The sequence below is a fragment of the Thunnus thynnus genome, chromosome 16 (genome assembly GCF_963924715.1).
Source record: "Thunnus thynnus chromosome 16, fThuThy2.1, whole genome shotgun sequence".
Lineage (NCBI taxonomy): Eukaryota > Metazoa > Chordata > Actinopteri > Scombriformes > Scombridae > Thunnus > Thunnus thynnus.
In genome coordinates, this window is record NC_089532.1 from 11,722,402 (window position 1) to 11,744,739 (window position 22,338).

A 22,338-nucleotide genomic window follows, 5' to 3' on the forward strand; every position below is an offset into this window, starting at 1 on the left:
ATCTATATTCCTTTTTCATTCACCGGCCTGTCAAAAACATCAAGCAATGCACTTATTATAAATATGCTAAGTTAGAAAATATAAGTAAAGAATAGGTATAAATGAATTAAAACAGGTTAGATGTTTTAATTCACTGGAGTAAATATCAGTTCCAGTCAAGCACCAGCAGATAAACTGTGCCTCATCATTATAGAAGGAATTTGAAGGGATTTCCAGTTTGTTTTATGTCTGTGAAAGTTTATCTCAAATCTGAAAGCTAGCATCAATTGTAAATAAATTATTCAGTGTGTTTTCTGACAGAGGTGATTTACAGTATGCTTAAACCTCAAACTCTCAAGCATTTATTATAAATACCCTGAAGTTAATTCTATAAGTAAAGAATGGGTGTGAATCTGTAACTTATTAAAGGCAGCTGAACCTAAAAGTTAAACATGTATGTTAGAAAGGCAAATCTGATCCTAGAATCAGTTGTTGGTTAATAATTTAGTGTACAGTGGTGTAATGTAACAAAATTTACTCAAGTACTGTATTTTAGTGCTTGAAGTAATTTTATTTTACTTGAGTATTTGTATTTTCTGCTATTTAATACTTGTATTTCTACATTTTTTTCAAAGTTTCTTTGCAGATTTTACACACAAAACATGATCAACAAATAAAAGATGATGCATCATTATTGATAAGACTACCCAACTGTATATGAAGTCGTTAAAATCATTGTTACCTTGACCAGCTACAACATTAAAAAGCTGCTTTACACATGGAAACATCAATAATTAGGCTATTATCCAATTATCAATACTAAAACGTATATTAATGTAACTCTGAACAGGGCCATTTTCGATTACGAGTACTTTAATAAAAGTGAGAGTAGCAATACTACAGTATAAACTTCACTATTATAAGTAAAAGTCCTGCAATCAAAATTATACATAAGTAAAAGAACAGAATTACAGTCAGCAACATATTGAAAGTGACAGTACTTATGATGGAGGCCCCAGTCTGTGTTATAGTATTGCATATTATAATTAAGAATTCGTTATTATTGATGCATTAATGAGAGCAGCATGTTAATGTTATTATCTTAGATAAATATAAGACTTGCATGAACAGTTTTTATCTGAGATATAACTAACTATAGCCCTCTTGAGTAAAGTAGTGAAATAAAAAGTACAATATTTCCCTCTAAAATGACGTGGAGTAGAAGTATAAATGAACACAAAATGAAAGTATTCAAGTAAATTACAAATACTTTAAAATTGTACCAAAATACAGACATTAAATTAACTCATTTCACCACTGTGGGTGGAAGAAGAGCCAATAATTTAGGAATTAAATGCATTATTATTATTATTATTATTGTTATTATTATTATTATTGTTATTATTATTATTGTTGTTGAATCTTGGTTTGTAGTGATTGATAATGATAAAAGGTTCCCGCCCATTGGCTGAATCTGAAAGCCTGATTCTGATTGGTCCGTGCTCAGCTCCATGACCTTTCACCCTCAACTGCTTCCTGCACTTGCTAACTTGTTAGTTGTAAACACTAAATAAGACATCTGTTAAGACCCTTAACTACCCTTGAACCTTGAGACACATCTCGCACAGAGATACGACACATCTTAGCACACAGGCACACAGCGATGCGGGCTGTTAAGTGAACGTTTATGGTAAGTAATTATAGAAATTGGTCGCTAAATTCTTGTCAAACATTGTGCTAATCGAGCTAACTGAAGTAACAGTGACGTTAGGTGCAAGATGAAATTAACTGTTTATTCTGGTGATAGCACTGACGTAGTTTTAGCTTTCTTATACGAAAAGCGGAGCCAGTTTGTCTGCAGTTTAGTAGCATTAAAGGTAAATGTCTTCGGGGAAGCAACTTGCAAACGTGTTATTTCTTCCATTGCTGCAATAACAAAAAGACTTTATGATTCTACAATCTAGATGCTTATTGTAACTATCCTGAAATGTTACAAAAGTAAAATTCCTGTTTCAGATTAGACCTCAAACAATTAATCGATAGCTAAATAATAATAATAATGATAACATTATTCTACAAAAATTTAGATAATCATTGAATTGTTTTTAAAAAAGGTTTTAAGTTTTTAAGCAAAAAATTTCATTCAGCTTCTCAAATGTGAATATTTGCTGGTTTTCCTAATATGAAACTACTCATATTAAACTTAACATTTTGTTTTGTTTTTTTTACTGTTAGACGTATGATTATCTCTCCTTTGGGCTTTGGAATTATTATAGCTATTTTCTGATATTTTATGGATCAAAGGATAAATTGGAAAAATAATCAGAGAATAAATTGATATCAATAATGATTACAAAGGACAGAACTCCCCATGCACAGCCAGTATTTTCAGTCAGGTGCTGGTTGGTCGCAGGAACATATAAGGTGAAAGGAGCTTTATTAGGCTCCTAATAAAGTCACAGTAAAGTCATCTCAGTGTGCGGTGGTTAATTTTGATTTTTACCATAAATAATGATTATTTTAGGTAAGATTTGTGTAAAAAAAAAAAAAAAAACATTTTAAGATTGTCTTTTTGACAATTGGAGTTTGGAATTGTTCAGCGATAAATAGAATAAGGTATCAATTATATATTGACATTGACTTTCTTTGATAATGTGTTTTACAGATCTTTTCAGAATTCGTCAGTATGTGAGAGAGAGAGAGAGAGAGAGAGTTATGCCATAAAGTGGCTATTAGCTTATCGCAGGTATATTTCCATGTTGGCTGATAAGTAACAAGAAGTTGGATTTTACATTACAAAAGCTACATTCCTTTCTGACATCAGAACTGTGCTACTTCATTACAGATTGGCTACAAAGCTTAGCTTAGATTAGCTACAAAGCTGACACGAGTAGATTTTTGTTGTTGTCATTTCCTGAGCTGTTCCACATAACTAGATCCAACTATCCAACCTGGAAAATAAGAAGAAGTATATCTGTTGCACTGAGAGGTTTACCAGCTTCTGTCTTATGTAACAAGACTGATGATTCATCCCATTTATCTCCTACAGCCTGTTTTACCTTTCAACTCTCTGCAGTCATGGCTGGGATTTTGCACAGGACACTAAGACTGAGGACAGCTCTGAGCGCCCTCTCATCTACTGCCACAGCCAGACCTTCACATGTAGACCTCTGCAGTCCGGTTCTCCTCACCAGCTCATGGCAGTTTAGAGCCTGCTGTCGAAAGCTGCACGCTGGGGCAGATGGTCCAAAACAGTCCCCCGCTGCAGCCCCAGAGAGGCTGCCGTTCTCCAGAGTAACTGAAGAAGATTTGAACTTCTTCAGGAAAATTCTTCAAGCCAGAACCATCACTGATCCAGACCTGCTGGAGTCAAGTAATGTGGACTGGCTAAAGTCAGTGAGAGGTGAAACCTGGATCTGAATAAACTCATTCTACTTGTACAACGATGTATTTCATATTTCTGATTCACTGATGTTCACTTCAGGTTCCAGTGAAGTGTTGCTGAGACCTCAGACAACAGAGGAAGTTTCTCAAATTCTCAGGTAAAGAACAAACAGCTGGTGGACGGATAAACAGACAACTGAGGTGTATATCAGAGGCTTAAAGTTGTCTTATTCCTCTCATTCCCCTGATGTAGTTATTGTAACAATCGTAACCTGGCAGTGAACACACAAGGAGGAAACACCGGGCTGGTGGGAGGAAGTGTGCCAGTTTATGATGAGATCATCCTCTCCACTGCTCTCATGAACAACATCCTTAGCTTTGATAGTATTTCTGGTGAGTCTCAAAATATTGAATCTTCAAAAAAAAAAAAGAAGAGTTTGAATCATCTTGAGAGATCCTTTTCTCCATCTGGCAGGTATTCTGACGTGCCAGGCCGGTTGTGTCCTGGAGAATTTGTCTCTCTACCTGGAGGAGAGAGACTACATCATGCCACTGGATCTGGGGGCAAAAGGCAGTTGCCACATTGGGGGCAACGTTGCAACTAATGCGGGCGGACTCCGGCTGCTGCGATACGGCTCCTTACACGGGACCGTGCTGGGTGTGGAAGTGGTTAGTTGAGTAAATAAATGAGGGGCTGCAGAGGAAAGGTGTCTTATATTGAAGGATAGAATAATTGATCTAATGCTTGTGTTTATGAATGTACAGGTGTTGGCAGATGGGCGGGTGCTGGACTGCTTGGCCACGCTGAGGAAAGATAATACAGGATATGACCTGAAACAGCTCTTTATAGGATCAGAGGGCACACTGGGGGTCATTACTGCAGTGTCCGTCCTTTGTCCACGGAAACCCAAATCTGTCAATGTGGTTTTCCTGGGTAGGAATTTCTCACATCTACAAGCACAAAACTGTGTGCAGGCAGTTTAGAAAATTGTGTCATAGTTGTTAAAGATTAGAGTTTATGAGTTGGCGGCTAAATCATACCTTCCTTATCTCTGTTTTTAGGTTGTGAGACCTTCGAGCAGCTGCTGAAGACATTTCAGCTGTGCAGAGGCATGCTGGGAGAAATTCTGTCAGCCTACGAGTTCTTGGACAGTGAATGTATGAGGCTGCTGAATACGCACCTCAAACTTCCCAATCCCATCTCCGGTACACAGTTACACACACACACACACACACACAGGCGATCTCCGTGTCTGACACAATTAAAAACACACACATACACATACTAACCTGTTCCCTCCACTCTGCAGACTGTCCGTTCTACGTCGTCATAGAAACGTCTGGATCTGACCCGACACATGACGGGGAGAAGCTCCACAACTTCTTAGAGGAGGCGATGACATCATCACTGGTTACTGATGGGACTGTGGCAACTGAGGACTCAAAAATAAAGGTAACGTTCGATTATTTTCATTATCGATTGATCTGCTGATTATTTTCTTAAGTAATCGATAAACTGTTTAGACTTTTACATGTCAGACAATATAGAAAAATGTTAATATTAAGTTAACCTTCATATTAGGCAAATAAAAGCTACAAATATTCACATCTTAGAAGCTGAAACTAGCTATTTTTGGCATTTTTGCTTGAAAAATTAGTTAAAATGATTAATTGATCATATTTAAACTCGGTAGGTTTTGTGGAAATAATGATGATACAATCAGCCTTTCCATATTTCCTGTCTTGTCTGTTTCCTCTCTGCCTGTGTCAAGGCTCTGTGGTCAATGCGTGAACGTGTCACAGAGGCACTGACTCACGATGGCTTCACCTACAAGTATGACATCTCACTTCCTGTGGAGCGGATCTACCAGCTGGTGACGGATATGAGGGAGCACCTAGGGGACCGGGCCAAGAGTGTGGTGGGATACGGACACGTAGGTAAGACCAAGAGATGGAAAGAGATGAAAAAAAGTCTGTATATCAGGAGGGAAAAAAGCAGCCTGCTAGCATGAGACATGATTTCTTTGTACTATATCCTGAAATAGGTAGTGCCTTACATTAAATATTCAGGTTAAATATTGTTTTCACCTCACTTTCACCCTTCATCCCTGACCTGATCTCTCCATCTCTTCCTGTAGGTGACGGGAACCTCCACTTGAACATCACCTCTCCTGCCAAAGACCCTGCTCTCCTGGCCGCCATAGAGCCTTTTGTCTACGAGTGGACGGCCGGCTGTCAGGGAAGCATCAGTGCTGAGCACGGCCTTGGCCTGAAGAAGAGGAATTACATCTACTACAGTAAACCAAGCCAGGCTGTCACTCTGATGGGAAACATCAAGGCCATGCTGGACCCCAAAGGAATTCTCAACCCGTACAAGACTTTGCCAGACAACCTGAAATGACCCTCAGTGACGGGAAGTTCTGTCTTTGTTTAGACACATTTAGTTTTCCAGTTTGGATGTAAAAGGTGATTTATGTAGAGCTAATGCAGGGGCTTTTTTTGAGCTACAACTTGATTGATAAGTAGTTTTATGGCAGGTCACACCCTTTCCTGTGATACCCTTCTCACACATTTGTTGCAGAGCTGCTAGTTTTGCACAAGAAACAGCCACAAACATCAAGTGATGTCAGTTTGCTCCATATGGTCCCTAAAGGGAAAAAAAGTTTCATGTTCATTTGCACAAAGAACTAATTTCAAAATGACATTGAAGTCAACAGGTTGTTGAAGTTTTGGCACTCTGGACTGAATATTTCAATTGAAGTTATTTCTAAACATTAACTACCTCTGCTACTTGAATTAAGTCTGATCCAGTCCTTGTTCCATAGAATATACAACTAACTTTGTATAGTAAGTACACTCCGTGTTCTTCAGTATTGTTGAGAGGAAGCCGGTGAATGATCCTGATCTGTAAACAGTGTTGTGCCTACTAGCGGCCACTAGGAGGCAGGCAGCGAATAAGAAAGTGACAGAATCCTCAGGGCTTGAACATCTTAAATATGTGTAAACACTTGTGGCTACAGTCTGTCTGGTCGACAGCTGTTTCTGTCTAAGTCCACATGTTCTGCATTTAAATTGCAGCCTGTGTATTAACGTCCAGCACTGGAATACAAACAGTGTTGACCCTACTTCAAGGGTCGCAACTGGAATGTAAAATTTCTATTTGTAGAAATATGTATTTTCTTAAATCATAACGCAAGTCAGCTGATAATTAGGCAAGAGTGCAGTAAATGTTTTATTACATATAAAAAAAAGACAAAGCAACATTTTTTTTTCTTCAAAACAAAACCAGCATTTGTGAACATCTGTAACCGTACACCTAGGCAACTTCATCAGTTTAAAATGAATCTTGAATAAAACCAAATGAAGATGGGGAGTGTTTTTTGTTTTTCATTATTCCAGCTGCTCATACAGTGCGGCATGATGGGAGACGAGAGGAGTAAATGGAGGCCCGGCTCGCTACAGAAAAAGACTTCACCTCCATTATCTTAAAAAAAAAAAAAGGTCAGCTCTACTATAAACACGTCTTCCTTTACTCCTCTCTCCATTGCACAGAGGACTTTTTTTTTTTTTTTTTAAACCAGCCACAGTGAGTTTATAAAGTATGCCAGGCAGAGAGGATCAGTTCATTTCATATTCTTATTATAAGATACAGACTAATTCCTATTGGCAGGTACTTAATATGTGTCTACTCCAGGAACCACCAGAATAAACATGTTATCTGTAGTGTTTTATCCTGTTTTTCCATACAAACAAACTCAAGCTCAGCTGGAACAGTTTTCCTACTTTTTCCGCTATTTCTCAACAAATCATTTCCTACTAGCTCCGATAATGACGATATGGGTACAGAATGTCCAGTAGAGTAAATGCCTATATATGTATACAGTCAAGTTTCACGCGCCTTCGTACATCAGCCTTACATACCCTCAGTAGTGTGGTAGCAGTGGAGTTTTAATACATAAATATCATACTATTTTAAAAAGTTTTAAAAACATTTTTTTGATTCTATTGGCTCTTTTCCTTTGTCAGTGAACATATTTGTGTGTTTGTAGTGTTTGTGGCGACAGTTGGCATGTTCTAATAAAGCTAAATGAGTGAAACTCTTTCTGATTGTCTCTGAGCAGAATGCCGCGACCACACGCCAAATAACACTGGCAGGGGATCAGAAATTGAATTGTAAAGTGTGTATGCGTGTGTGTTTAAGAAGGCCGAACCCAGAGCAGTCTTAAATGGGCATTAAAGCATTGGGATGGGATACTACAATATGCCATCCATGTTCTTCACACTCAGTAACAGTCCACAGTTCAGGTCAGTGCGAACACATTGGCAACTGATTTATGTCCCGTAGCGAAGGCTGGCTTGTTCAGAGACGACAGGTCTGTGTGGGCTTCAAGTCAGAGAGAAGGATGTCAGTGGAAGGCAACCACAGAGAAAGGAAGAGAAAGTGTGTGAGAGAGCGAGAGAAAAATGAGGCTGGATGACACTTGAACAACTCTTTCCTCTGGCTGTCAGTCCCCGTTATCGTCCTTTCTCTTTTAACAAACACGGGGGGCTCTTCTCTGTGCCAAGCCCTGACATCGGGCGGCTGCCTCTGAAGCTCCTCTCCCTCTCACGACTCCTTGCCCTTCTCCAGAGAGCTGTGAATCTTGTCCAGGGTCTTCTTGATACGCAGTGCTGTTAGCCTGGCAGAGGGGTTCTGGTACCAGCACTCCTTCATCAGTTTCACCAGAGCAGATAGAGTCTGAGAGAGAAAGAAACAAGATGGTTAAGAGGATGGCAAATAACAGGAGAGCCATGCAGCGAATACACCCACGGTGAGAAGAAGCTCCACGATCAATGTGACTGCAAGAGCTTTCAGGCGTGCCATTAAACTACATCACACAGCTGCCAAAATGTTTGGCCGTTAATCGCCGTGGTGGACGTTATTGGTCACTGTACTGACAGTACATTTTGACATGAGCCATCGTTTCTTTAACGAGGGTAAATTAAGTATTAATATGAATGTTACTCACTGGATCAGAGAACCAGCGATTGGGAATGAAAGGCCTCTGCTGCTCCACACACACCACCTTCTTCATGTCCTCAAAGCTGGGGTCATTTGGCACCTGATCATAGAACGGAGGCTTGTACTCCTCGACGATACCTGGAAATTGAGACGGCAGAAATGAGCGGAACCGATACAAGCAACGTAACTGGTCCAAGAGGATGTCCTTGTGTCCTGGCAACGTCCTGCTGAGTGCTAAAAGTGCACTGCAGACAAGACACTCACCGTTGCTGTACGTGCGTCTTGCTATCTCCCACAGCACCAGCCCAAAGGCCCAGATGTCCACTCTCTTATAGGCGTCAAAGCAGTCTGTCTGAATGGTCTCGTCCAGCACCTCAGGTGCCATGTAACGCTTGGTGCCCACTTTCGGGTTGTTGCCCACGTCCAGCAGGTTGTCTGCCTGGGAGTGAGTCACAGCCAGTCCTGTAACATACAAAAATATACATCATTTAAGTAGGATATCAAAAAGACCTGTCCTTAAGTGGACACACATGAATACAAACCAGGTAAAAGACAGACAGAGTGCAAAGGACCATTAAAATTAGAGAAGATCACAACCTGATGAAAACAATTCAGGTTTCCAAACATTAAAAAGTAGGAAACATATTTGAAAGGCCTTAGAGAGGATATAACCTGCACATTTCCAGGACTATATTTATATCGTGGGGCTCCACTGGTATATGTTTGCATGATTTACAGTTCAAAAAACTCCTTACTTATCTTATACTGGCCTCAAGTTTTAAAACTTTGACCAAGTTTAACAGACGTTATAACAGTATATAAATTACATAAAATCACAAAAGACATGTTATGTCCTCTTTAAGGATATAAACAACGTATTTGAATGAGAAACATTAAGATTTAAACAAGATGTTTACAATGTGGACTCCACAATATTCCTGAAAAAGCTACTATCTAATCTATCTTGTTTATTACTGATCAGTCATACCCTAAAAATAAACTTTCTGAAAAGAAAATATGTAGATATATTATCCTTAAGGTCAATTTGAGGTCAAGCAGTGCTGTTATTGTTCATGTTAATGCTCCTGAAAAATGTAGCAGATACCAATGCATGAAATGTTGGACACTGGACCTATGATGCAGTATAGAGAACACTAACATATAAATAGTGGATAAAGACAAAGTAGTCATTAAATGACTGACCCAGGTCTGCGATGCAGCAACGCAGCTCCTTGGTGACGAGGATGTTTTTACTCTTCAGGTCCCGGTGCGCGATGGCCGGTTTCCCCTCTGTGCCAAAGATCTCTGTGTGCAGGTGCACCAGGCCGCACGCTATCGACGCCGCCATGGCCAAGCCCTCCGACGTCTCCACGGCAACTCGCTGCAGGTAGTCGTAAAGCGAGCCGTTTTCATGGTAATGAGTGATGAGCCACAGCTGGGTGCTGGAGTTTCGAGAAGTCATGTCAGACGCCATGAAGCCTGAGAGGAGAGAGAGAGAGAGAAATGTTTTCATTTATTAAAAAGACATTTATTACCGGGCTACTTTGCTGGATTGCATTATATTATGATGCAGAGGTGTTACTGCATTATTTACTTCAACCCTCTCAGTTTAACTGTTTTTAAATCAGTAGGTAGGCAGCAGGTTACAAGAAAGGTTAAATAAAACAAGCAAGATGTAAAACACACCTACCAGATGCATTTAGCTTTCAAAAGAGCTTTTATTTCTTGAAATTCAAGCAAAATACAAGAAAGGTGTTTTTTTCTAAATCAACCTTTTCCCAATTTGCACTAATTGGTCTGAAAACCTGTCGTTTTTGTCTGCAACAGACTCACCCAGTATGTTTTCATGTCTTAGCAGCACTGTATTGTAGATCTCAGTCTCTCTGAACCAGGACTTTTCATCTCTCGAGGAGAAGATTTTAACAGCCACGTTCTCCCCCTGCCACTGGCCTCGCCACACCTCTCCATACCTTCCCTTGCCTTGAAAAGAGGGATGAGAAAAGGAGAGGTTGAGAGATAGATGTACAGGAAGTCAGAATAAATATACAGAATTTTGAGTTTTACATTTTTTTTTTTTTAATTAAGAAGGACTTTTCAGATGATTTCATTCTACTTTTGGCTATATTCATAATGCATCTGAAGAGCTCTGAAGTCTGATTTTTCACAGACACAGATCTGATGTTTCAACATCAACAGCGCGACGCTCCACAAAGCCACATTTTTCCAATTCCAAACTGGTACAAACTGTGCTGTATGGTACTGTGGTACAAAACAGGATCCCAAGGCATGTGACCTACATACTTTTATTTGAACACTTAAATTGAAATTTGTCAGACTTACCATGAAAATGACTAAATCTTACATCATCAACCTCACACAAGTGTCGTAATATTGAACAACACGGTCAACGACGCACAAAAATGGAAAGAGAGAGGAAGTGATAACACGTGTTTTGACAGTTAAGCAAAAGATGACGTGAACTGTTATTATTGTGATCCTGTCATCATCTATTTAACATTTCTGTCTGATTTGTATCTTTATGCGAGTTACATCCTAGGATAGATATGTAGTAGATATGTACAGTCACTCAAAAGAACCGATACGAACAGTAAATTGAAACTGAGCATGAAGGACTTCAGTCTGCGTCTGGTGTGAATGACACAAGACTGACTGACACAGACTGAGTGCTGATGTTCAGCAGATAAACGGCTGAATAGGCGTTTCTTTCTCCTGACTAGTACGAAACTACAGAAATAACATGCTGTGCTCTGTGCTCCAGGTTACTTATACATTTGTTTTGCTTTTAATGCGAGGGTTTCCTCTTTTTCTTTGACTCAGGGGATAGTAAATATAACACCACTGACTTTTAAACTGTTGGACAGACAAAACGAGACATCAGAAGACGTAACCTTAAGCTCTAGGACATTATTCACTAGTTTCTGACATTTTATACGAACAATTAAACCAGAAAATAATTGACAGATTTATCAATAATGAGAAGAAAAAAAACTGTCATTATCTCTAGAATGTTTTTCTGCTTGTGACATGAATTTCCTCGGTAGAGCTTTAATTAAATCAGTCAACTGATAAATAGGAAATCAAGATCCAGACTATTTTTGTTTGTGGTTCTGCGATGGTGGAATGAGCTCCGCACAGTGTAGCGACTCCGTCTGTGTATTCAAGACACGCCTGAAAACTCAGCTTGTCCGTTAACACCTCAACGCTTTAGCCCCTTTAACTTTTTAGCACTTTCTTGATTGTTGCACTACTTTCTTATGGTTTATGCTGTTTCTTATGCTACTTCCAGTCATTTCTTACTTTAATTTAAGTTTTAAAAAGCTTCTGTCTAGCACTCCGTCTCACTGCACTTGTACCTGGTCAGCTACTTAAGAATTTGTACCACGGCTCTTTTGAGTCACTGTCCTCTAACGCTTGACTGTCATGCCTCACTTGTAAGTTGCTTTGGATAATAGTGTCTGCAAAATGTAAATGTAAATAAATAAGTTTGTCTGCAGATGACATGTTCACTGTGGTTTGTTGTACTTACCTACGCACTCCATCAGACTGATCTGCCTGGCCACAGTTCTCTGGACCAGGAAGGGAAGACCTGAGCCACTGCCTGAAGTACACGAGTGATCCAGCAGGTCCTGAGTATAGAGAAAGATATCAGTTTAGTTGTGTGTGCCACATTTTTTTCCCTACACTACAAAAATTAGGTGCCCAATTAAGGTAATAACAGCTGGAAATAATAGTGAAAATGGTTGTGACCTAAACACTAAAATCTTGGGTTGAAAATCCGGTTGTCTGCAGGTTCCACCAATTAAATTTGAGAGCTAAATGCCAAAGATTTTAATCACCTAAAAACTAATTAAAAAACAATAAACACAGCTCTTGTCTGCATGAATTGTTTAATTTCCCCATAAAGGAACAGCGCACCAAAAAAAAATCACAGCTTTCATAAAAAAAAAAACTTTACAAAATTAAATTTAAAAGTATAAAAAACAATATTTGACTGTAATCAGCACCAATGAAAGCCGTGAATTTTGATTAATTAAATAATCAGGACTTCTATCGGGACTTGCAGATACTCTAACAAACTTGACTATTAGCTGGAGGATGATGCTGGTAAACAGCTGGCAAAACTGAAATAACCACATTTCTTAATTATTTCTTGGAGGGGTTTCAACAGGAACGTCTGTTGTTCTTACTGCTAAAGTGCTGTCTCCCACATTGGAGGTGATGAGGCCGTCTATGGCTCCCTGTTCAGTGTCAAACTCCTGCAGCCTCTGCAGACGGCCGTGGTGGAGCCTCCTGCAGGCCAGTACGGACACTACAGACAGCACAGCCAGAACCACCACAGGACCAAGTACAAAGAGAGCCAGCATCTCTACACGATACCGGACTGGCTCTTCTTCTGGGGCTGTGGGCAAGAGTAGACAAGAAATAGATTCAGATTGGAGAAACAGGAAAAGTAGGATAGTGCCAAAATATTTCATGGACTGATACAGAACATTTTGCTTGATGATTCACTTCTTTGCTGAAGTTAGGTTTTTTTTTGTTGGTTACTAAGTTATATGTACCCGATGGCAGCAGAGACATCAGATAGCTCCTGCTGGTGTTGCTGTTACACATGTCCTGGGCGCAGCAGAAAATGGCCTGGTGGAAGGACGGAGCTGTGGAGCAATGCAAACGGATTTTCTCCGACCCTTGCAGGCAGCCACGCTCAAACATCACCCCGCTGCTGCCCACTTTGACGGAGGAGAAGCACCGGGTGCCCTGGCACTGGGTGTCCTGGAGGCATTTGGGGCTATCACACAGACACACCAACTGTCCATCTGTGGAAGAGATGAAAGGAGGTTCATTATACTCTCCTGCTGTTCTGCAGGGCATAAAAACAGATACACAATGTGGATTTATTTAAGCGGGTGGACTGATCATCCTCTAGCAGTTGTCACCAGGGAGGTGAGACTCTCACTGTGCCCAAAATTAAGTCTATAGTATCCACAAACTGTGACAAGATCAAATAACAAATGCACTGAGTTTCTGATTCAAACAATAGTCATTGTTAAAGCACATTTTTCTTCTAGAATTTAATTAAATATCACTAAACCAGAGACATCAGTTTTTCCTTCACTGTCAACATGGAACAAATATTCGTCTAAAGCAAGATGTTACTACAGGATTTTTCTAGTCAGTGCAATACATCTGGATTACAAGGACATCCAGTGTCTATTGAAAAACCACAACGGTGTGCTGCAGGTGAGTTGTTTTGATCTAGCTACGTTTTTACTCATCCATATTGCAGATCCCATTGCAAATACTGATGGCACACAAATTGTGCTTTTCTGAGTCACTTTTCAGTGATTTAAATCAGCCAAACAAAATGGCCCGGGCCATTATTCCTGTCAACTTACCCTGGTTTCAGATTTTATTCAGCAAAGTTATACAATTAAACAAAGAACCCAATAAACCTGCCACTTGGAACAGGCTCCAGATGCAGAGGATGACGTCAAGTCGGTTTTATTTATCTTTATTTGTATAGCCCAAAATCACGACGTTTCCTCAAAGGGACTTTACAATGAAGATAATGAGAGCTGCAGGAAACACATAATTGTCTCTAATGAAACCAATCAAGCTGACTCATTTTCTGTTTGTCTCATTTGTGATCATGACACATATACAGTCTGTGAAGCTACTGCTGTTTTGCTTTGGGTACAATTTTGTTGTTTTTGGGACATCCTGGTGGCCGAGTGCTTATCATACTTCATGTCTGTCCCAACAATCAACTGTCCAGCAAAAGCAAAAGATGCCAAGAAATTATTAAAACCAATAAAAAATAATATTTTTTAAAGGCGCTGTTGTGTTTTTCAGACACTCCACATCCACAGCTACATAGTGTGACATTGCAAAGTGGTGAACTGCATGGCAGTTGTGGCACCTGTGTCCACAGTACCACCTAGATGGTAACAAATGTCACTGTCTGAATGTGCCTTAAACCTTAGCCCAGCTTCAAATCATCACTCTGAGTGGTACAACAATGTGTGACTCTCTGCTGTCATGGACATGGGTGATTGCTCCTCACTAGAAATGAGCAGCTGCCAGTGTGATAATAACTCATGATCTTTTAGTGTGACTGCACATCATGAACAGACAACAGATGAGAGGCTTTCAGTCTGCACATTGTTTTTAACCTCTTCAACTCCACAAGGACGCCGGTGTCCTCAGCTGACATTACTGTCTTTCAGAGGTTTAAGCAGGCTCAGTTAAAGTGAATATCATATATTCTGGTATCATATGAAATTAAACGATCTGAGGCATCCACTGGTACCAACCATGTCATGCTAGCTTGTCAGGAAGGGAGCTAAATAACGCTCCAAAGTTAGGCTTAATTTTGGCGAACCATGCAGTTTTTTGCATGCAGTATAAATGTGTTATTTTCGCCTATTCTAAAAATATTGTGTATTTGAATATTTCCGCACACTGGGGTCCCTAAACAGTTTTGGAATTGCATAAATTTGGTATGACTGGAAAGTTGAGACTCTTGTGGATTGAATGAGCCCAACTGTCGTCATGTGTAATGATGTTAGTCCCCATGGTAGCCATTTCATTGTTGTGAGACCATTTTTTGAAACTTGACCTCACCGTATAAAATGACCTATTGTGACCTCACAGCCTCATGAAACTTTACAATCATAAACTACAGGCCTAGGTCATTCAGGGGACATATGGCTTTCCTAGGTTTATTGACAATAAGGAGGTTTGTGAGCAAGAAGTACTCGCCATCCAATCACAGGAAAATGCTATTCTTCTTCAAAATGTCAAAAGTTCTTGATACCAAATCGCAGAATGAATTTTTCTATGGTATTCCTCAAGGTCTTATTGTCTTAATGTGGTATTTTGGCAGGGTTTTTGACACTGAGTGGTCAAAAATTAAAGTTGAATTTTGCACCAAATCTGTGTAACAAAAGATTGCTGCAACAACTTGAGACATAACTGAGCATGGTAATAGCCATCATATACTTCCATCATAATGTTCTAAGCCCTTATACACTCTAAACTTTCAAAATTTGTATTGGCGCCTAATCAAAACACAGTGTATATTACAGGGTTATGACTAGAAAAACTTGACACACAGCGCTGAACTGCATCTTCAGGTACCCAGCTTTCAGATGATATATACAACTTCTTTGTGGCATATACTGTTGACATGCTATCTCTCCCTAAAAATGCCCCCACCCCACAAAAAGACAGAATGGGTCTATGGTAGGGAGGGGGGAGCGGGAGAGCAGAAAGACAACTGAGCACAGTACCTGAGCCCTCAGCCGATGTCTGCAGGGCCTGTAGCAAGAGCAGCAGAAGGATGTGGACACTGCAACAACCCATGTTTCAGTGCACTGAAGGAAGGAGAGAATAAGAGAAGAGGAGACAGAGAGAGAGTTCAAATGAGTACACTCTTGCAAAGAGGATAATTACATTTACCCCCCTCTGTGTTTACTGATGATCCCTGCCAATGCCTCAGACAGAAAGGAAGCAACAACTTATAATGGCGGAACTAAAGAGTCCTCAATTTATCTTTGTCAAAGGTTTATTTCATACACATTACTAATTATTGCTTTAACTGCAACCATTTCTAAAACAACCACATGGGATCACTTGTATTAGTAGTTAAAAAGAAAATGACTTTATATTCACCCAATATTATCATATGGTTTAAAGTTGACTTGTTAATAAAGGAGCTAATTATTACTGATGACTTCAATGGGAATATTTGTTGTTGCTCTGCAGGCTAACAGTTAATGTAGCATTTACAACAACTGACGTGAAGCTAACTTCACACCTTAAATTTCAATGTCATAGCCGCTGTTTTTTGCGTTAAGTCTTTAAAAGAACAAAGCTATCAGTAACTCCTCCTTGGTAAACACCACAGACTGGGGTCCTGATTGTTTGCTGTAGCCAACAGGCCATTAACAAGCGGGTTTATTGGCCGTCCACAGGCGCCTCGGAGGCGCCAGTCAGACAGACGGCTGCCCGATGCTGCTGCGAGCTAAGCTAAGCTAGCTGCAGTATCAGAGCACAAAGCGGCAGCCTGGCAGCCGGACAAAAAAACATACAAAGCAAACATCCACCTACCTGGCACACACGGAGCACAGCTTCTAAGTCATTCTGTGATGTTTATATGTCCGTATGTCAAGTTTAAATTATATTATTAGGGTGATTTGCGATGGGAGAAGCCGAAAGCACCGCAGCCCAGCCCACCCACTGGCTGTTCAAGCTACACATGACGTCACCAAAATATTATCGTCGAGATGCATTGTGGGGCAGAGGAGTCCTCCAACAGGTTAAAGACGAAAATAAACATAACACCTGTGATTTTAGTTTTGATGTTAAATGGGAATAACATGAATATTACCTTTTTAACTGAGATAAGCAGAAGCAAAGGAGGCTACATTTACTCAGGTACTGTACTCACTACTACTACTACTACTACTGCTACTACTATTACTACTACTACTACTACTACTATTAGTATCACTTAGTGCAGTTTTTAGGTACTGTCACAAAGAGTAATTACATTTTAAGGTATATATATTTATTTTTATTTCATTATATTTATCTGATACCTTCGTTGGTCAAATTTTAAATAAGATGATAAAATATACTGTGTAAATTACCAAAATATACACTAATACTACATGCAACATTCAAATACTTGCATTACAGTTTAATGCATCAATAATTAAACACATAGTATGTATATAGATACTTGTATACTGTACATTACATCATAATACTTCTATACTTCAGCTAAGTGAATATTTGAATGCAGAACTTTTACATAGAAGTATACCGTATATATACAGGACTTACCTATGTAAATATGTAAATACTTACATTATTTTAAACTATGGTATTAGTACTTTGGGGATTTGAAAATAACCATTAGGTAATAGATACCATTAAATTACCTCATATTAATCTCTCCATGTAGCCTAAATTTAGATTTTGAAGAGGGGTGGTGTATGAGAGCATCTCCTCCAAATACAGACTGTATGACTCAGATAACTGTGACAGCTTCAGGGGAGAAGTCATGTATGTGTCAATATCCTGTAATTATAACTCTGAAAAATCTTACAATTGTGTAACAGTTCAGTTTGTGTGGGTGAACATTCAGTTAGTAATCAAATGGTACATCAACAGCTCCACAGACAGTGATTATTACAGCCTCCAAGGACAAATCCTGATGGAAAATGTCAATAAATATTTAGTCTCCTCAATCCTGTAATAACTACTTATTATGATTGATAATATAATAAAACTTAGTTTGTATTATCAGTAGTTTTTAGACATAATTGGCCTGCTGACTATTTAATAGTGTACTAACTTAAACCAATAATCTACACTCTTATGTTTTGTCTTACTAAAATTAAAAAAAATATATACTTTTGATGATACAAAACGATTCTGCTTATTTATTCTGAGTGACAGACTACGAGTTACATTTTTTACTGTGACACATAAATACTTCTGCACCTCTCAAGAACAGACAACTAACCCAAACCAAATGTTATGTATGACACTGTCTTATTAGTTAGCAATATTTAGTAGTGAATAAGTAAAATTAGATATGTTCAATTTCTTTGTGGCATGTTTCCACTGCCAAGAGACATTCTAGCCAGTGTGAAGTGCAAAAGAAGAAACACAGAAACAAAGACTACTTTCACTTACATCATGTAAAATGAATGTACTTTTGTGAAATGAAACATTTCAAACAGCAAATGTTATATATTTATTGAGACAAGATGCATCAAGATTTGGGTGGCTCACAATTTCCTGTATACTCTCACTGGAAATCTTTGAAAAGTACACATTTCATTTCTCATTTCATTTCGACTACTATATGATTTCTTGATTTAAAAAGTGCAACTGTGCTTCCTTGTTCCTTCATCCATGCACACTGAGGATCAGATACCCCCCCTCAAAAAAAAAGAGTTCTTAAAAGGTGCACAAAAACCAATATGACCCTCCATCTCCTGACTAACCATGCACATCTGAAACTGAAATACAGTTTTAGATGTGTTTCAGATGTAATACAACCGTATTATCTGATGCTGAGGAGCAGAAGTGTTTGGATCTGGCCGGGAACACCACAGATCGGAATATTAGAGGCAATTTGCAATGTGTTTGTGGCCTGAACACCAGAGATTGTATGGACAAAATCAATCTGTTCAGTCTTTTCTTCATGTTCATTCATTAATCTAATTCCGAATAATAGGAACTTTTAGTGAGGTGGGAGGTTATAGATTGAAATTTGAAAAAATATCATCATCTTCAACAATCCCTCTCCATGATTTTCTTTTAAACTTTCTCAATATGACCACACTTTCATTAACTAGTAATAGTTTCTTTTTTCAGACATATTTGTAAGTAATCTGCTCTATTTTTATGTTACATACAGTACAAGTCAAAGGTTTGGACACACCTTGAGAAGTGTACTGGTACTGTACATGTAATATGAGATAGTTCCAGCTCCAGAAGGTACTGAAGGGACTTCATAAAAACACATTTGTGCATTGTATTTATTTGTTGCCATTGAACACCACAGTTTGGTATAAGCAAGCATCCCTCAGCTATTTGAAACAAGACACAGCCTCCATGTTTGGAGATGACATCTATACTGCTAGTCTCTGCCATGGCCTGGAGCTGGCAGCAGGTTATATGTACCTGATGGCAGCAGAGACATCAGATAGCTCCTGGTGGTGTTGCTGTTACACATGTCCTGGGCGCAGCAGAAAATGGCCTGGTGGAAGGACGGAGCTGTGGAGCAATGCAAACGGATTTTCTCCGACCCTTGCAGGCAGCCACGCTCAAACATCACCCCGCTGCTGCCCCCTTTGACAGAGGAGAAGTACCGGTTGCTGTGGCACTGGGTGTGCTGGAGGCATTTGGGGCTATCACACAGACACACCAACTGTCCATCTGTGGAAGAGATGAAAGGAGGTTCATTATATTCTCCTGCTGTTCTGCAGTGCATAAAAACAGATACACAATGTGGATTTATTTAAGGCAGCAAACCAGAGACAGTAAGACTTCTGTCTCACCAAGTTTCTCACTCACACACAAAGTGAAACACAAAGTAACTGTGCACTCACACTAAAAGGCAAACACACACAGAAGTGGGTGGACTGATCATCCTCTAGCAGTTGTCACCAGGGAGGTGAGACTCTCACTGTGCCCAAAATTAAGTCTATAGTATCCACAAACTGTGACAAGATCACATAACAAATGCACCAAGTTTCTGATTCAAACAACAGTCATTGCTAAAGCCCATTTTTCTTCTAGCTGTTGTGTGCAGTGGAGAAGAATTTAATTTAATTATCACTAAACGAGAAACATCAGTTTTTCCTTCACTGTCAACATGGAACAAATATCTGTCCACAGCAAGATGATACTACAGAATAGGACTTTTCTAGTCAGTGCAATACATCTGGAATACAAAGACTTTAAAAATGACATACAGTGTCTATTGAAAAACCATAACGGTGTGCTGCAGGTGAGTTGTCTTGATCTAGCTACGTTTTCTGATGCAACTGATGGCACACAAATTGTGCTTTTTTGAGTCACATTTCAGTGATTTAAATCAGCCAAACAAAAAGGCCCAGGCATTATTCCTGTCAACTTACCCTGGTTTCACATTTTATTCAGCAAAGTTATACAATTAAACAAAGAACCCAATAAACCTGCCACTTGGAACAGGCTCCAGATGCAGAGGATGACGTCAAGTCGGTTTTATTTATCTTTATTTGTATAGCCCAAAATCACGACGTTTCCTCAAAGGGACTTTACAATGAAGATAATGAGAGCTGCAGGAAACACATAATTGTCTCTAATGAAACCAATCAAGCTGACTCATTTTCTGTTTGTCTCATTTGTGATCATGATACATATACAGTCTGTGAAGCTACTGCTGTTTTTCTGAGGCATCCTGGTGGCCAAGTGGTGCTGAACTGCATCTTCAGGTTCCCAGATTTCAGATGATGTATACAACTTCTATGTGGCATATACTGTTGACCTGCCACCCCCCCCCCCAAAAGAAAGACATATATGGGTCTATGGGGGGGGGGGGCAAGAAGACAACTGAGCACAGTACCTGATGTCTGCGGGGCCTGTAGCCATGTTTCAGTGCACTGAAGGAAGGAGAGAATAAGAGAAGAGGAGACAGAGAGAGAGTTCAAATGAGTACACTCTTGTAAAGAGAATAATTACATTTACTCTCCTCTGTGTTTACTGATGATCCCTGCCAATGCCTCAGACAGAAAGGAAGCAACAACTTCTAATGGCAGAACCAGAGAGTCCTCAATTTGTCTTTGTCAAAGGTTTATTTCATGCACATTACTAATTATTGCTTTAACTGCAACCATTTCTAAGACAACCACATGGGATCACTTGTATTAGTAGTTAAAAAGAAAAAGACTTTATATTCACTCAATATAATCTTCTGGTTTAAAGTTGAAAGGCCATTAACAAGCGGGTTTATTGGCCGTCCACAGGTGCCTCGGAGGCGCCAGTCAGACAGACGGCTGCACGATGCTGCTGCGAGCTAAGCTAAGCTAGCTGCAGTATCAGAGCACAAAGCGGCAGCCTGGCAAAAACATCCACCTACTTGGCACACACGGGGCACAGCTTCTAAGTCAAGTTTAAATTATGTTATTGGGGTGATTTTGTGATGGGAGAGGCAGAGAGCACCGCAGCCCAGCCCACTCACTGGCTGTTCACGCTACACATGACGTCACCAAAATATTATTGTGGAGATGCATTGTGGGGCAGAGGAGTCCTCCAACAGGTTAATGACGAAAATTACCATAACACCTGTGATATTAGTTTTAATATTAAGTGGGAATACAAATGAATACTACATCAGTTAAAAGCCTTTTTAACTGAGATAAGCTGAAGCAAAGAAGGCTACATTTACTAAAGTACTGCACTCACTACTACTACTACAACAACAACAACAACTACTAGTATCTACTGTATATCTACTGTAGATATACAGGACTTACCTATGTCAATATATACATACTTACATTATTTTAAATTATAGTATTACTACCTAAGGGATTTGAAAATAACCATTAGGTAATAGATACCATTAAATTACCTCATATTAATCTCTCCATGTAGCCTAAATTTAGATTTTGAAGAGGGGTGGTGTATGAGAGCATCTCCTCCAAATACAGACTGTATGACTCAGATAACTGTGACAGCTTCAGGGGAGAAGTCATGTATGTGTCAATATCCTGTAATTATAACTCTGAAAAATCTTACAATTGTGTAACAGTTCAGTTTGTGTGGGTGAACATTCAGTTAGTAATCAAATGGTACATCAACAGCTCCACAGACAGTGATTATTACAGCCTCCAAGGACAAATCCTGATGGAAAATGTCAATAAATATTTAGTCTCCTCAATCCTGTAATAACTACTTATTATGATTGATAATATAATAAAACTTAGTTTGTATTATCAGTAGTTTTTAGACATAATTGGCTTGCTGACTATTTAATAGTGTACTAACCACTAACCATAGGCTATATAAGGTACTAACTTAAACCAATATGTTTTGTCTTACTAAAATTAAAAAAAAAAAAAAAAAAACTTTTGATGATACAAAACGATTCAATATGACTGAATTTTTGTTTGGTTATGTTTAATTGATAACATCTCTATCATTATCATTCTCTGAGACACTTACAGCTACATAGATAGTTGGTGCAATAAATTTAGGTGAATGCTTGATTCTCTCTGAATCAGTAATCAAAGTGACTTTTTGTAAGATCCACTGCTTATTTATTCTGATACTAATAATACTTCTGCACCTCTCAAGAACAGATAACTAACCCAAACCAAATGTTATGTATGACACTGTCTTATTAGTTAGCAATATTTAGTAGTGAATAAGTAAAATTAGATATGTTC

The 22,338-nt window shown here is 39.1% G+C and overlaps 2 protein-coding genes across 6 annotated transcripts; one reads left to right on the forward strand and one right to left on the reverse strand.

Annotated features, from left to right (window-relative positions):
• The first annotated feature begins 1,498 nt into the window (after positions 1-1,498).
• d2hgdh (D-2-hydroxyglutarate dehydrogenase) lies at positions 1,499-6,734 on the forward strand. Of its 2 annotated transcripts, none has more exons than XM_067615332.1 (10): positions 1,499-1,669; positions 3,029-3,382; positions 3,464-3,521; positions 3,617-3,756; positions 3,839-4,032; positions 4,129-4,297; positions 4,426-4,569; positions 4,674-4,816; positions 5,136-5,301; positions 5,502-6,734. In XM_067615332.1, exons 2-10 carry the CDS (start codon positions 3,058-3,060, stop codon positions 5,762-5,764), a joined length of 1,602 nt encoding a protein of 533 aa, XP_067471433.1. In that variant the 5' UTR covers positions 1,499-1,669; positions 3,029-3,057; the 3' UTR covers positions 5,765-6,734. The 2 variants fall into 2 exon arrangements, with proteins under 2 accessions (XP_067471433.1, XP_067471435.1); XM_067615334.1 differs by having other exon boundaries at positions 3,056-3,382.
• Positions 6,569-21,140, reverse strand: acvr1l (activin A receptor, type 1 like). Of its 4 annotated transcripts, XM_067615330.1 has the most exons (10): positions 16,496-16,650; positions 15,676-15,759; positions 12,946-13,200; positions 12,574-12,785; positions 11,913-12,012; positions 10,199-10,345; positions 9,569-9,844; positions 8,630-8,827; positions 8,373-8,503; positions 6,569-8,101 (listed from the first exon to the last, which is right to left on the reverse strand). In XM_067615330.1, the coding sequence occupies exons 2-10, from the start codon at positions 15,746-15,748 to the stop codon at positions 7,970-7,972; spliced, it is 1,524 nt and encodes a 507-aa protein (XP_067471431.1). In that variant the 5' UTR covers positions 15,749-15,759; positions 16,496-16,650; the 3' UTR covers positions 6,569-7,969. The 4 variants fall into 4 exon arrangements, with proteins under 4 accessions (XP_067471431.1, XP_067471432.1, XP_067471430.1 ...); XM_067615331.1 differs by lacking the exons at positions 12,946-13,200; positions 15,676-15,759; positions 16,496-16,650 and adding exons at positions 19,088-19,342; positions 20,514-20,550; positions 21,027-21,140 and having other exon boundaries at positions 8,373-8,827; XM_067615329.1 differs by lacking the exon at positions 16,496-16,650 and adding an exon at positions 19,088-19,222 and having other exon boundaries at positions 8,373-8,827.
• Between the last annotated feature and the right edge of the window lie 1,198 nt (positions 21,141-22,338).